At 43.1% G+C, this 16,143-nt stretch overlaps 1 protein-coding gene across 50 annotated transcripts in view; it reads right to left on the reverse strand.

Annotated features, from left to right (window-relative positions):
• Nucleotides 1-1,882: 1,882 nt before the first annotated feature.
• The window catches only part of ZNF532 (zinc finger protein 532), a 128,305-nt gene continuing 114,044 nt past the window's right edge, over nucleotides 1,883-16,143 (reverse strand). For 34 of the 50 annotated variants that reach the window (XR_012427108.1, XR_012427109.1, XR_012427107.1 and 31 more), the window contains 3 exons: nucleotides 8,934-9,046; nucleotides 6,426-6,573; nucleotides 1,883-4,367 (listed from right to left, as the gene is read on the reverse strand). Coding sequence is in view for 42 of the 50 variants with exons in the window: in XM_015439714.3 (XP_015295200.3) it covers nucleotides 3,873-4,367; nucleotides 6,426-6,573; nucleotides 8,934-9,046 (756 nt within the window). In the remaining 8 variants the exon portion in view is untranslated. The remainder of the gene's footprint in view (nucleotides 4,368-6,425; nucleotides 6,574-8,933; nucleotides 9,047-16,143) is intronic. The other 16 variants (XM_074022413.1, XM_074022406.1, XM_074022412.1 and 13 more) reach the window with 1 other exon arrangement.

Below are 16,143 nucleotides of genomic sequence, written 5' to 3' on the forward strand. Positions count from 1 at the left end.
AGATCAGACTTTCTCTCTATTCCACATTAAGAAACCCTCTGGAAACTATATCTGAAATGCTACTTACAGCTGAAGCCACTTCCCAAGCCTACTCCCACTACCCTAGGTCAAGTGTTCCTACTGTGTCAGCACCATAGCTATGCCAATTTAAACGTTATTCCTGTGATGGCCAAATACTTTCAGTCTCCTGGGCATGTGGGAGGATTGCACTTCCCAGCCTCCTTGTGACTAGGTGGCTCCACATGACTGGTTTTGGCCAGTGAGTTGTGAGAAATGGCACCTGTCACTTCTGGGCCACAGCATTTCATTGCATTTTCCCTCTGCACACAACTGGCAGCTTTTTGATAGTGGGGTAATGGGACAAGGAGATACGGAGCCATGCCTCTAGCCAACCCACAGTGGACAATGAATGTGAACAAAAAATGTCTTGTGATAAGCTATTTAGACTTAAGGTCATAACCACAGTATAACCCGACCTATCCTGATTGATATACTCCATCCTAAACACTGCTACCCATTAATCGGGTCTTATCACTCACCTGTCCAAATGACTACCTCTATCAGTACAAACCCCTTCATTCTATCATTCACAGTGCTTTTTTTTTTTTTTTTTGAAATGGAGTTTTGGTCTTGTTGCCCAGGTTGGAGTGCAACAGTGTAATCTCAGCTCACTGCAACCTCCGCCTCCCAGGTTCAAGTGATTCTCCTGCCTCAGCCTCAGAGTAGCTGGAATTACAGGCACCTGCCACTGCACCCAGCTAATTTTTTATGTTTTTAATAGAGATGAGGTTTCACTATGTTGGCCAGGCTGGTCGTGAACTCCTGGCCTCAGGTGATCCACCCACCTCGGCCTCCCAAATTATGGGCATTACAGGTGTGAGTCACCATACCTGGCCTCATTCAAGGGTTTTTCCAACCTGGCCTAAGCCTATTCTTTCAGGCTTAGCTCTCACTTCTGCACTCAAGAGTATATGGACTTCCTAAGAATTCAGCATACCTCACGTTATACTCTTCCTCAAATGCACACACCCAGCATCTACAACTAATGAAGAATGGGCAGAATTTATGTCCCAGCATGATTTTTGTTGAGCATTCACTGTTGATCCAAGTATTAATGTCTTTCATTAATGGCTAAGATTTTCTTTTCTTTTCTTTTTTTTTTTTTTTTTTTGAGACGGAGTCTTGCTCTGTCGCCCAGGCTGGAGTGCAGTGGCACGATCTCAGCTCACTGCAAGCTCTGCCTCCCGGGTTTACGCCATTCTCCTGCCTCAGCCTCCCGGGTAGCTGGGACTACAGGCGCCCACCACCTCGCCCGGCTAGTTTTTTTTTTGTATTTTTTAGTAGAGACGGGGTTTCGGCATGTTAGCCAGGATGGTCTCGATCTCCTGACCTTGTGATCCGCTCATCTTGGCCTCCCAACGTGTTGGGATTACAGGCTTGAGCCACCGCGCCCGGCCAATGGCTAAGATTTTCTACACTATCTTCCCAGTTCTCTCTAGTCCCCCTTTCTGGAACTTCCGTTAAAATGAAGCTAGATCTTCTCATTTTGTTCTTGATTCCTAACCTCTCTTTCATATTGGAAATGTCACTTTATCTCTGTGCTGAGGCTAATTTTCTCAAGGGCTATCTTCCAGTTTACCAATTCCCTCTTCAGCTGAACAATCCAGGTTTTCCCCCAGGGTTACAGCATTGTGTAGTGTTTTTCTGGACTCTAGATTTTAGTTTCTTCATTTTGGACCTCTGGATATTTTTAAAAACTTTTGTTTTCTCACCTATGCATTTAACAGGTGTTAATTTTATATTAAGCATCTCTGGGTACTTAAGAGTAGAAAGACTTTCAGGTTATTTATCAAGTCATAGTGCCAAAAACAAAAATTCTGTATCATGTTTTGTACATACTTTTTATTTGTTGAATAAATGAATATTTGTCAATATGTACATAACCACATAGAGCGAGCATTAGATTTAGAAAGCAAAATATTTGGGTTCTAATATGCAAAGCCACTTACCAGCTATGAGGGCTTCGGCAAATAACTGAATCTGAGCTCAGCTTCCTCAACTGTAAAAGTAGGTTATTCGGACCTATGTGGCTTACCACACAGGCTTATTGCAAGGTTCAAATGCAGAAACATGAAAGTGCTATGAATACAACTTAGAGCAATACAACCATAACAAGTAACAGCAATGGAATTTCAAGCTGAAATTCACACCCTCGGATTGTACCGATGATACTGATGGAGTCAACGAGAAAGTGACAAAATAGCCGATTACTAATGAGAACGAATATGCCATTCTTCTGAGTGGGAAGAATTCTGCAACATCCTGTAGCTTGTCCCTGCAATTAATCACTTCCCAAGCTTCACGAAGATGTCAGAGACCCACCGTCAATAACTCTCTCACAGAAGCACAAGGGCCAAATGTCCCACGTTTATTTACATATGAAATGTGTTTCATACAGTTATGATGGATGGAGTGCATAACACCTGACAGCAGCAAGACCTTTCGAGGAACCGAACGTTGACTACAGTATATCATGCAAGTATCTATATATACACAGAAGAATTCCTTTTCTTAAAAAAAAAAAAAAGTACAAAACATGTTCAGGGATAAATACAAGATATAAAATGCAAAAGAAAACACAAAACGAAACCAAAAAATAGAACTCTCTCAGAGAACTATAAACGGAAGGGACAGAAGAGTACCTCTGCTGCATTTTAATAAAGCAGAACTACCGACGTTAAATATACTCTTGAAATGGCTGAACTAAACCCGGGTGGCTCAGTGCTTAAGGTAACGGCCAATTGCAATACACAGGCGGCTGCATTGATAAGTCGGTGGTGGAAGTTGTGCATCCCGACTCTAAGTACCAGAACGTTTGGCAGTAGCACCCAGACCAGGAAACGCCAACTCTTTTGACAGCAAAGGGTTAAGTCAACTGATTTTTTTTCTGTCAAGAGCCAGAGAAATACTTGATATTCTTCGTTGTGTTTCTGTAATAGTTAATAAATTACATGACAAAAACCTGACTATAGAAATCTATTGGTCTAACTACGTATTTGTAACTTTTATAGTAGTCCAGCCCTTTCGTTACTTTCCCTCCTTGTGCTCTTAAAGCCAGCCTTGCAGATCTGCCCAGAAAAAAACAATAGCCTTCCCCATTCCTCAAAATAGAATTGAGGAAATCAGCATTCCTTATTAGATTCCTGGCTTCAGTTTTTATCCACCCCTGGGAAAGAAGCGACCTGCAAGGCTACTTTAAACACCCTTCGGCGTGGCCTGAAGACAAAGGCACGCCCACAGTGGAGCGCAGTTGTCTCAAATGTGAACTCACTCCCTCAGGGCAGGCACATCGAGGAAGTGCTAAGACACTTAAAAGTTCCTAGTGTTTTTGAGATCCACAATTACTTACAATTTATGTAGTGAATTCTAAAAATTAAAAACACTAAAAAAGGCATTATTTTAGCCTGTAATTAGTTAACCCATTCAAAATCCAAACATACAAAATGGTTTATTTGAATTCAGGAACTGCCCCTGTTACTAAGAACTCTGTTTTAAAGAAACAGTACAAAAAGAAAAATTCTAACCCAAAACAACTCAAATGGTTTTCCACTAAATACTGATACAAACATGTAACAAAGAGTAGAGTATAAAAAGTTATTCATTTAAATATATACAAACTCTTTGAAACTCAAATACTGTTTTAATACTTATCGAGGATACATACGACGAGGTGAAGGAAGGTACGTTGAAAGAGAATATATTGCAACAGCCTAGACAGTACTGTTAACTCTATTATACTGCAAACCTTTTGTAACAAAAATGTCTTTTTTATTCCAATGTGGACAGGGATTTTCCTCATGGAGCATCTGTGGCTATTTCTCGGCTGAGCTCATCCTTTTGGATTTGATGAAGGCCATGCCGTGTGTCCGCATGTGAGTATTTAAGGCAGCTTCAGTTTCAAAAGTTTTTGCGCACACTTTGCACTTTCTGTCTGACACGGCGCCATCGGGGGATTCATCCTCGTGGCTGGGTTTGTTCTCCTGTTGGTTATCTTCCCCAGCCCCATTCTGCTTGGACACTGGCTGAGGTTCCTTTAACTTGTGTACGATGAAGAGGTGCCTGGATAAAGAGACGTGAGACGTGTAGCAGAGGCCACACTCCCGGCACTGGTAGGAAGAACCATCGGATTTGTGCTGAGGGATGTGTTCGTGGAACTGCAGCAGGTTTTCGGTGGTGAAGCCACACACGGCACACTTGTGGACCTTAAACACATTGATTTTCAGCTTTTTCAATGGTTGAGTGATGGCTCCTCGGGGAGGCCTGAACTCCAGAACTGGTTCTTCCAACTTCCGCTTGGGACTGGGGACCTTTCAGGGAAAGAGAGCAAATGATACGATTGAAAACCATTCTTCCCGATGGCTGATAAATGATCGGTTCTCTTACTTTAGAGCTGCCAGGAAAACAAGTGCTGAACGCTTTGGGATTTAGGGGCTTTAGAGCTGTGTGTCTGCCACCCCACCCGGAGGCCTGCGCCTTTCTTCCACTCCAGACAGAAACCTACCAGCTGTTGTTACCAGGTACTGCTCTGGCCAGTGGGCACAGCAGTGGACAGATGAGCTCCTAGCTTCCTGGGATTTGTTACAGCGGAGTTAGATGAACAGAAACACATTAGAAAATATGCAGCACGTCAGACCCATGACAACCAAGCAGGGTGGGATGGAGGCCATGGGAAGCAATGGGGGTGTGTGTGCAGCTGCTAGGTGATGTAGTATGGTCAGGGACAGCCTGGTGCCAGGTGACATTTGAAAAGAGACCTGACGCAGTGTGGGGAAAGCAGTCAGGCATAGGAAGCTGTGAGTGCCAAGGCCTAAGGTGGGAACAGGCTTGTGAGTGGGGGACAGAAGGGTGGCCAGAGCCAGTAGGAAGGAGTGCTCAGGGACCCCGCAGGAACCAGAGTCCGAGAGATGCGGAGGTGGACTGTCTGTAACGCCCCTTGTGGGAAAGAGTCAGGATTTTGCTTTTCGACTGAGAGCCACTGGAAGCTTTCCCTACCCTTTCCTTCACATCATTTCCCCTGCTGCATCTGCCATTTATCCTTCCCTTCCAGGGCTCTAAATCCTACTTTGAATCCCCTTCCCAAGCCCATGTGTCCCTCCTCTCTGCCCCAGCTTTTCTGCTCTGTTCATGTGCAACTTCACATGTGGCCATGACCTGAAGCTACCTTTGCACACACTTTTTCTTTTTTCTTTTTTTTTTTTTTTGAGATGGAGTCTTGCACTGTTGCCCAGCCTGGAGTGCAGTGGCACTATCTTGGCTCACTACAACCTCTGCCTCCTGGGTTCAAGCAATTCTCCTGTCTCAGCCTTCCGCTTAGCTGGAACTATAGGTGTGCACCACCATGCCCGGCTAATTTTTGTATTTTTAGTAGAGACGGGGTTTCACCATATTGGCCAGGCTGGTCTCGAACTCCTGACCTTGTGATTGTCTGCCTCAGCCTCCCAAAGTGCTGGGATTACAGGTGTGAGCCACCGAGCCTGGCTTCACACATCACCAGGAGCACTTCAAGTATTGTATTTTAATGCCACACCAGTCTGACTTGTATTCTGATGAGGTTTTACTCAATGATTAACTCCCCGAAAGCACACATAAGCTTTTACTTGGTTACATTCCAGACCTAGCACAGCACCAAAGACAGGAGGGCTTTTTAAATATCTTTTTTTTTTTTTTGAGACAGTCTTGCTCTTTTGCCCAGACTAGAGTGCAGTGGCGTGATCTCAGCATACCGCAACCTCTACTTCCCAAGTTCCAGCGATTCTTCTGCCTCGGCCTCCTGAGTAGCTAGGGATTACAGGCGAGTTTCACCATACCCGGCTAACTTTTGTACTTTTAGCAGAGACGGGGTTTCACCATGTTGACCAGGCTGGTCTCGAACTTCTAGCTTCAAGTAATCAGCCTGCCTTGTCATCCCAAAGTGTGGGGATTACAGGCATGAGCCACCGTGCCCAGCCTAAACTCTTTAAACTTTTTAAGAGAAAAGTCCTGCGCTTGTCCCCCAGGTTTGAGTACAATGACTTTATCTCGGCTCACTGCAACCTCCGCCTCCCGGGTTCAAATGATTCTCCTGCCTCAGCCTCCCATGTAGCTGGGATTAAGGCGCCTGCCACCATGCCCGGCTACTTTTTGTATTTTTTGATAGAGACAGGGTTTCACCCTGTTGGCCAGGCTGGTCTTGAACTCCTGACTTCAGATGATCCGCCCGCCTCAGCCTCCCAAAGTGCTGGGATTACAGGCGTTGAGCTGCTATGCCTGGTCAGTCTGAATTTTTAAAACTGTAACTATGCAACAAACACTTAAAAAATAAAAATAAAAAGGGAAAGGCAGGTCAACACAATTTCACTGTAAAGCAAACATCTGCAGTGTTAGACCTTGGTGTCTTCTTTTATTTCTGTTTCCTCCTCATTGGTGGCATCTGTCATTTCTTTCAGGTCAGGGTCCTTGATGCCATGCATCAGCTGGACGTGCTTCTCCAGCATCAGTCGCTTGGTAAAGGTACGTCTGGAGTCTGGGCAGTGCCTGTGGGGTGAAAGGCAAGGAGATAACGCACTTGCTGACAAAATAAGCTCCTGTGGAAGAACTCATGGTTGAAGGGCCTCCCGAGCCATCATTCACACAGACAGGTCTAATGAGCTCAGTTCACACCACAGTTCAACACGCAAGTAGCAGTTTTGCTAGGAATGTCCCTTGATTTACAGGTCTAGATGGCTTTAATTTTAAAGGGAAAGGGGAAAATACTGCATTTCAAAAGTTTTCAATGACTCAGTATTCTCAGAATGAGCACCATGCTGAACACGTTAGTGTAAAGTCCCTCCTTGACTCCTTCGTGCTGCTGTTAATTATTCCTATCCTCTGCCGTGACAAAGACATGAGTGTCCAGCCCAAATGCCTCCAAGCACAAAAGCAACATGCATGTTTATACTCATGGTAGTTGAGTATGTGTGGTCACTCCGTAGATGATAAGCAGATCAAAAATCGTTTTTCTCTGAAAAATAATTGACCTCTTTTCTTTAATAAAGCAGGCCAAAGATAGTTTAGAAAACAAGTTGGCTGGGTGCAGTGGCTCACATCTGTAATCCCAGAACTTTGGGAGGCCAAGGTGGGTGGATCACCTGAGGTTGGGAGTTCAAGACCAGCCTGCCCAACATGGAGAAACCCTGTCTCTACTAAAAATACAAAATTAGCCAGGCATGGTGGTGCGTGCCTGTAATCCCAGCTACCCAGGAGGCTGAGGCAGGATAATCAGTTGAACCCAGAAGGCAGAGGTTGCAGTGAGCCGAGATCGTGTCATTGCACTCCAGCCTGGGCAACAAGAGCCGTCTTAAAAAAAAAAAAAAAACAGAGGTAATGGCCCTAGTCATTATGGATGCTATAAAACCAGGTATTAATAATGCTACTGCAGGGAAGGACAAAAAGTCTCTTGTGGTCTCAAATCTGCCTTCAAAATGGCTTCGGAGGAATTTATAATGATTGGCCCTAAACCCTGATGACCTCCTATTAGAGACCCTTGCAGGGCAGTGGCAGGAGCCAGGACCACCCACAAAGGATGGGGGCTCTCCATGAGGATGAATTTTTTGTTGGCCGTAAGTTAGTGGAACAATCCCAGCATTTTACGGTAAGTTCATGGGGAAATAAGCAAAACCTATCAGTGAAGCATTATGGGCCAGACCTCCCATTGTCATCTTGGCCCAGAGCATCCTTCTAAATTCTGATTCTTTTGATTTGGTCTCAACATATAGACTTTAAACAGCTTCAACTTCACTGAATCAGATGATTCCTACCCAATTATAACCCCCTGCAAATCTGACAGCCAAACTTCATGACTCTCCCGATCCATAGGGTCCATCTGGCCTACACTGACATCCATGTAACATTTCAGTGCTTTAGCCTCAGGGTCCTTGGCTCTCTCATGAGCCATGCTTTCTTCTTATCAACCCACTCCAGGCACATTCCAGTTGAGTGAGTGATAGACTTTCACTAATGATGAGATATATTCTGGTGTTCATGTATGAAGTAGCTGCTTATGACTGTCCACTGCAGTCTGGGTTGATGTTGGCCCACCCAGTCCCTTGGATTTGGTCACAGGCTGTCCCACCTTTGGTGGTGACTGCCCCCAGCCAACCTGTTTTCTAAACTATCTTTGGCCTGCTTTATTAAAATAGGTCAATTATTTTTCAAAAATTTCATATATTCATAAATATGAAAACATATCAGTAAATAGTAAAGTGACTACCTAATTTGTGGTAGACAGGATATGCTGTGACTGCAAAGGGCCCAGCCGAGGACTGAATCTGTGACCAGCCCTGAAGCTAGCCGAATCACCTCAGTGTGTGCAGAGAGACCATGTACTGCCAATCAATCGCTCCCCCAGGACACTCAGGGATCAGGCTGGGTGCCAGGGCTCATGCCTGTAATCCTAGCACTTTACAAGGTCGAAGCAGTGGATCACCCAAGGTCAGGAGTTCGAGACTAGCCTGGCTAACAAGGTGAAACCCGGTCTCTAAAAATACAAACATGAGCTGGGAGTGGTGGTACGTTCCTATAATCCAGCTACTCAGGAGGCTGAGGCAGGGGAATCACTTGAACCTGGGAGGCAGAGGTGGCAGTGAGCCAAAACTGCACCACTGCACTCCAGCCTGGGCAACAGAGTGAGACTCTGTCTGTCTCAGAAAAAATGTACATGAGATATGCAAGAAAATGCTCCTTTTTATTTTCGTATTTAAGTGTGACAACCCAATCCAAAAACTCTATGCCAAAACAATAATAGAAATGTAATCTAGCAACTGTGGAGCACAGCAAATTGATGGTACTACACGAAAAACCTTCCAGAGGTTCCTCCTGAGTCTTCTGACTGCGTCCCGTTAGAAACCAGGACTTACGAGCAGGCGTACACTTTCCTGATGCCTTTGTGCTTGATCCGGTTGTGCCGGCACAGGCTGTGGGACGAGCTGAAAGACTTGTCACACTGGCGGCAGGGGTGTTTCTTCATTTGCTGGAGGAAGGAGAGAAAGTCACTTAAGAGAATGAAAACAGATGCATTCAAACAATTAAGAACTCTTTTGTAACAGTTTAAATCATTATTACAGGTCCCCAAATCCAAAACTGAGTGTTGACATGACACTACACGTGAAAAATGTCATGCCTGACCTCATGTGACGGGTCACAGTTGGAACTGTCTCATGCACAAATTTAAAATTATTTTATAAAAGTACCTTCAAGCTATGTATATAAGGTATATATGAAACATGAACAAATATCACAATTAGAGTCCCAAGATATTATGTATATTTGAATATGCCGAGATCCAAAAACATCTAAAATTCAAAACACTTTCAGTTTAGGGATACTCAACCTGTATTTAGGAATACAGTAACAAAACCAGAAAACTTTAAAAAAATATATAGTAAAAATAAAATTGAGGACAAGGCTGAGGTAACCATGACGGGGCTAATTTTAGGAGGATCGGTTAAATTATCATAAGGGTAAAAAAAAATTCTCTCTCAAAAACACAGGTTTTTGATTCAACACAAACATCCAGGTATTTGAAATAACATTATATAAATCTTTTACTGAAAATACATGAAAACGTATCAGTAAGTACTAAGTAAAGCCACCACCTAATTTGTGGTAGACGGAATATGCTGTTTTATTTAGTATGCCATGTTAAATGAAATCTCTGGCTACCCTTTAATGACGAAGTAATTATTCATTATATAAGGCAAGTTTTCTAGAAGGATTTTTGTTTTAAATAATATCACTTGATCATCTCAAGAACAGATAACTTTGGAACAATTTTAAGGAGGCTGCCTGCTGGTATACTTAGCGGATGAGGGAGAGACAGACAGCAAACGCTGTCAAGTAGATAAGCTGAATTTTCTGATGTTTAAAAGTTTCCCACTCAGGCTGAGATATGTTAATTGAATGTATCTCCATGCAGAACCTTTGAGGTAAATTAGTGGCTTAACTTTAAAACAAATTCTTTGGTTATGACATGCATAGCAGTCTAGAACTAAACAATGTCATATCACAAGGAAATTAAAGAGCTGTCAAGCCTCATGAATGGAACAAAATCTGGCTCTAAACTCATTAAACACTGAAGTAGGAAGAAGTTTTCATGTGAGATAACATCAAGAAGTGATTGCAATCTACATGATAAAGAAATGATTACATTTTTTTGAGATTGAGTCTTATTCTGTTGCCTAGGCTGGAGTGCAGTGGTGTAATCTTGGCTCACTGCAACCTCCGCCTCCTGGGTTCAAGGAACTCTCATGCCTCAGCCTCCCAAGTAGCTGGGGCTAAAAGCGCCCATCACCACGCCCGGCTAATTTTTGTATTTTTAGTAGAGACCAGGTCTCACCATGTTGGCTAGGCTGGTCTCGAACTCCTGCCTGAAGTGATCCGCGGACCTCAGCCTCCCAAAGTGCTGGGATTACAGGTGTGAGCCACTGTGCCCAGACTGACTACAATTTTCAAAATCATTTTCTCATTAACTGCTTGACAAACATGTCCTCGTTCAAACCGGCAGGCAAATCGGAGTGGCTGAGTCTGGCCGGCAGCACCTAAGATGAGCTGGCACCTGGTCTCTGCCTCATGAATCACAGGACCTGGGGAAAGCCACTCAACCTGCAGGAATGTCCACTCCCACCCCTGTGAGGTGGGCTTGCAACAGTGCCTGCCTCCCAGGATGCTTCGAGAACACCAGGACAATTAACAAAGGGGACAGGCAGCGTGGGACACACCAGTCAGGAAATGCTCTTGTAATAGTCAAGTTATGCATCCAACTTCCACTTAAAAAGAGTAGAAAAATACTGCCTTTTAAATAAACCAAATCAGTCTGGTAGATATTCAAAAGCATCTTGAATCCAAAGGAGAAAATTTCTTCAAGTTAAAAGTTATACCAATGCTGTTCATCTCTGGGGGAAACAACAGGAGAGAGAACAAAGCAAAGAAGCTGGTGCCACCCAAAAATATTCTTAAAGATTTGATTACACAAAATAAGCCAAGAGCAATCCCTAACCTTTTGGATTAGCATTTATGCAGCCAAAGAGTGAATAAGAGGTAACAAGCCTTTATTTTAAAGCTTTAAAGTCATGAGCAATAGTTCTGTATTTCAATAAAGATATTTAAAAATCTAGTACCTAATGCTTTCTACATTTTCTACATATAAAAATCAACTGGGGCCAGGGGCAGTGGCTCATGTCTATAATCCCAGCACTTTGGGAGGGTGAGGCAGGCGGATCACGAGGTCAGGAGATCGAGACCATCCTGGCTAACATGGTGAAACCCCATCTCTACTAAAAATACAAAAAATGAGCCAGGCATAGTGGCGGGTGGCTGTAGTCCCAGTTACTCAGGAGGCTGAGGCAGGAGAATGGTGTGAACCCCAGGCGGGTGGAGCTTGGAGTGAGCTGAGATCAGGCCATTGTACTCCAGCCTGGGAGACAGAGCAAGACTCCGTCTCAAAAAAAAAAACCAAAAGTTAGCCGGGCATGATGGGGGGTGCCTATAATCCCAGCTACCCCCCGCAGGAGGCTGGGGAGGAAGAATTGCTTGAACCTGGGAGGCAGAGGTTGCAGTGAGCCGAGAAGATTGTGCCATTTGCACTCCAGCCTGGGAGACAGAGCAAGGCTCCATCTCAAAAAAAAAAAAAATCAACTGAAAGTCAAGACATCTTTCTAAAAGCAAGACTGCTTCACCAAAACAAATTATAAAGAAAAAAAACGTATCTAACAATTCAATAGGGCAAGAGACCCCACAGAAAGGAAAATTAGATTTCCTATTAAGGTGACAGGTTTAATATTCTATTTCTTCTTGTGTAGTAATATTAACATCAAGACAATTTTAATACGGAAATGCCAATAAGAAAACCCTAAGGTAAGAAATGAAGAAGAGCTTAGCAAATCAGTAGCTATTTTCAAAAGATGAATCAATGTGTGAGAGACATCCTTCTGTTTCAGCATCTTTATGAGAAATGCAGAAATGAACTCTGCAATTCAAAAATAAGAGCAGGCTTTCCAATTCACTGGTGACAAGAAAATGAGGTTTAAAACACCAGTTTCCGGATCAAACCTGCCTGGTCACAATTACCTAATGACTTTCTTCCTCTGTTAGATTTTAAAAACAAACTTACTCAAAGGTGCTTTCCCAAATTTATTTTCCTAACTTCTGTTCCTCAGTATTACTAGCTCCTTCTGCTTTTGTAAGTTTAAAAAGTGGGAAAACGGCATTCCAGTGTAAAGCCACCACCGTTTGCTTCCTCCCGGCTTTACTGTACTATAAGCTGAGATTGAGGGCTTTGAGTGGACTTTTTAACAGTTAACTAAGATCAGAAAAGGAACATGTCTTCCTACTCAGTTCCGAGTTACTTTGTTTTTAAATAGAACTCTTTAAAGAAATAGTGAACTGATAAGCTGGCAGGGTTCCCAAAGTTTTCAACATAAAACTTTTTGAGAGTAAAATATCAAAATAAACACTCGGGTACACTTCCTAAAATTTCTTCCTCCTCTCTCATTTTTGGCTTTCATCTTCGCAGCTTCAGGGAAGCAAGCATTAACCCCGCCTCCTTTTCTCCAGTGATGGTGCTACGCGTGCTCTACCCCGTGCTGCTTCTGTGCTTGGGATGGTACTGCCTCGGCAAGCCGTTCTTCCTGGAGGGCACTTGGTGGACGTGTCTCGGTTTGCCATGGGGCTTCCCTCACAATCAGAAACTTCCCATTCTCATAACTGGTCCTTTCTGTTTCCCTGCTTACGAGTCTGTTTCCAGTGACTTTGGGGAAGTCAGAGGGAGAAAAGTCGTAACTTCATACCCAGATCTGGGGACGCATCTACATCTCACCTTGTCCTGGGAGTCCTGCCTGCATGAGGCATCTGCCTTGCGCCAACATGCAAGAGCCTCCTTAACAACCACCATGCAGCCAGAAACTCCCACAAACTTAAGACTGCAGAGTACAGGATTATCCTCCACCCTTGCTGACACATGCCCTTCAGCTCCATCATCACACCTTTTTATGAAAAAGGAAAAACCAAGCCAATTATATGATTTAAATATAGCACAGCAGCAGGCAGTCCCTCCAAAATTCACTCTTAAAGCTCTGACCCCTTCCACCGGGCAATCTATTCTAATGAAGAGACCGGCACACTTACTACAGCCCATTTCTGCCGTAAGGCAACATCTGTGCTCCTAAAAATGACCGCACTACGCAAAAATTCAACAATAAAAGCAGGGTCTCTAGCAAAAATGGAGTCACAGAGACAGCACTCAAGACTTTGTCAGTGACACATCAAATGAAAATATTAACCACATCAAATGGTTAAGAAATGCAAAAACAAACCACTGCACTTTACCTTGAAAAAGACCTGCAGTGAGCTTGTGGAGGTCAGAGGGTTACAGCTTGTGAGTTACTGTGAAGTGGGGCAAGGAGGCCAATCTTAGTGGAAGGGAAGCTTGCAATACCAGCTGTGGACGGCTGTGACCCACAGTGAGAGGGAGGCGCTGGTGAAATCGGGGGTGTGTGTGTTTGTGTGTGTGTGTTTTGTGTGCTCCTACACAACTCCACAGTATTCTGTAGTCACGTAGTATTTCTCAGGGATGAAATCACACATAAGCAAACATGAAATTCAGGTTAAGCTCCCATTATTCTGATAGATCAGTGGCACTGGAATAAATTTATATTTTCAACATAAGCATTATAGCGGAAATGACTGTGTTCAAGGTTATTCACTGCACCATCGTGGACAGTGGGTCCATCAAAGGAGAACTGGCTAAATACATGCATGCACTCATACAAGATGCCATGCTGCTATAGAAATGGAGGGAAGATCTCAATGCACTGATATGAAAAGAACCATAACTACTAAGTGGAGAAAGTACTGGTACACAAAATTATAGACGGAAGCTGTGTTCTATATTAGAAGAATGAGAACATATATGCACATATGCTAAACAGACTTCAAGATAAGAAACTTAGGAGTTAAAACTTCACCATATTCCTTCATATTGTTTAAATTTTTAAACCATGAGAATATAGCACATATCCAAAAAAATTTTGTTACTGCAAAAAAAAAATTGAGGTTTGAGATAGTTTATAAAATCACTTTTTTAAAAGTAGAGTTCTATGAATAACTGCCACCACAGTCAAGATATAGAACAGTTGTGTCATCCCCCAAAATTCCCACATGCCCCTTTATAATCAACCCCGCCCCCTCGACCCCGCTCTTGGCAGCCACAGGTTTGCTTTCTATCTCTGGTTTTGCTGTCTCCATTTGTCATATAAGTGGAACCATACAGTACACGTGAAGCTTTGAGTCTCGCTTCCTTCACTCGGCATAATACATGTATAATTCCTCCAAGCTGTTGGGTCTATTGGTATTCATTCCTTTTCTCTGCTGAGTAGTGTTCCAGTATGGATATGCCCCACTGTGTTTACTTGCCAAGTGAAAGCCATTTAGGTTGTTTCTAGTTTTTGATATTATGAATAAAGCCACTATAAATGTTTACTATAAACATTCATCTGTGAATATGATTTCTCTTGGGTAAACACCCAGGAGCGGGATTACTAAGTCATGTGTTAAATAAGAAACTGTCCAACTGTTTTCCAGAGCGGCTGTCCCCTGCATGTCCACCAGCAGTGGAGAGGAAATCCCACTGTTCTGCCATCTTTTAGCATTTGGCATTGCCACTTTATTTAATTCAGTCATTCTACAGGGTGGCCAGTAGTATTTTGTTGTGGTTTTAATTTGCATTTCTCTAATGACTTATTAAGGTAACAAAAAAATCTTTCTGGCCAGTCGCAGTGGCTCATGCCTGTAATCCCAGCGGCTCATGCCTGTAATCCCAGCACTTTGGGAAGCCAAGGCGGGCACATCACTTGAGGCCAGGAGTCCAAGACCAGCCTGGCCAACGTGGCAAAACCCTGTCTCTACTAAAAGTACAAAAATTAGCCAGGCATGCTGGTACATGCCTGTAATCCCAGCTACGCAGAAGGCTGAGGCACAAGAATTGCTTGAACTCGGGAAGCAGAGGTTGCAGTGAGCAGAGATAGCGCCACTGCACTCCAGCCTGGGTGACAGAGCAAGTGAGACACCATCTCAAAAAAAAAAAAAAAAAAAAAAATATATATATATATATATATATATATATATATATATATATATGTATGTATTTCAATCAGTGGGTAAAACACCAACTTATAGTAAGCCTCCTTCTTCAAAGGAAAAGCCTACTACCAAAGTTTTGTTGTTTTTTTAATTATTAAAGGGATGTTTGGGGCATTTTCCCTCCCCTATAAGCTCCTTGAGAACAGAAGCTATGAATTGTTCATCTCTGCATCCTTGGCATTCAGCATACAGAAAACAGTAAATACTTACTGTGGAAATGAATAAATAAACATTAACTGAACACAATTATCTACTTGGAAAACATCAGTAGGTTCTACAAAGTAATCGCGGAGTAACGAATTTAGGAGAAAGTGCTGCACACAGAGGAACTCTGCTTACTTCCAGCAAGATGGGCGAGACATGACAGTGTTTAAATACTGATTAAAAAAACAGCCTGTAATAAACGAAGAGGCTGAGGATAGAGGCGAGAGATGAATGAATGAGCAGGGAGACAGGGAGGGATTCAGACACAGGAAGAACAGCTCTTCCTGTGTGGCCAGAGCCAAGGCGTCATCCAGGGACAGGTGTGATGCTTATTAAAGTCAGGGGTGGGTGGGTGAGGAAAGGGCCTAGATATTGAGGGAATTCCTGCCCAGCAGCTTCCATTTTCAAAGTGAAGCACGTATGGTGCATCTAGACTTCAGACTCAAGTAACTGTGGCCTTCATTTTCTTATTTCTTTATCAAAGTAACAAATGCTTATTGCACAATGTAAAAGAGAAAAGATTGCTTCCAATCTCACCCATCAAAACAATCACTGTCAATTTCTAATGACACAGCCTTCCCATTTCTTTTCTGAATATACACACTGACGTGTATTTATATTTATAAAACTGATCTATATTATACACGTTGGCTTTTAACCCGATTCTTTTTCACTTGTAAAACACACATATCCACACACATTGACAGTTCTGTTTTGTTTTCTTTGTGT

The sequence above is a fragment of the Macaca fascicularis genome, chromosome 18 (assembly GCF_037993035.2).
Source record: "Macaca fascicularis isolate 582-1 chromosome 18, T2T-MFA8v1.1".
Taxonomy (NCBI): Eukaryota; Metazoa; Chordata; class Mammalia; order Primates; family Cercopithecidae; genus Macaca; species Macaca fascicularis.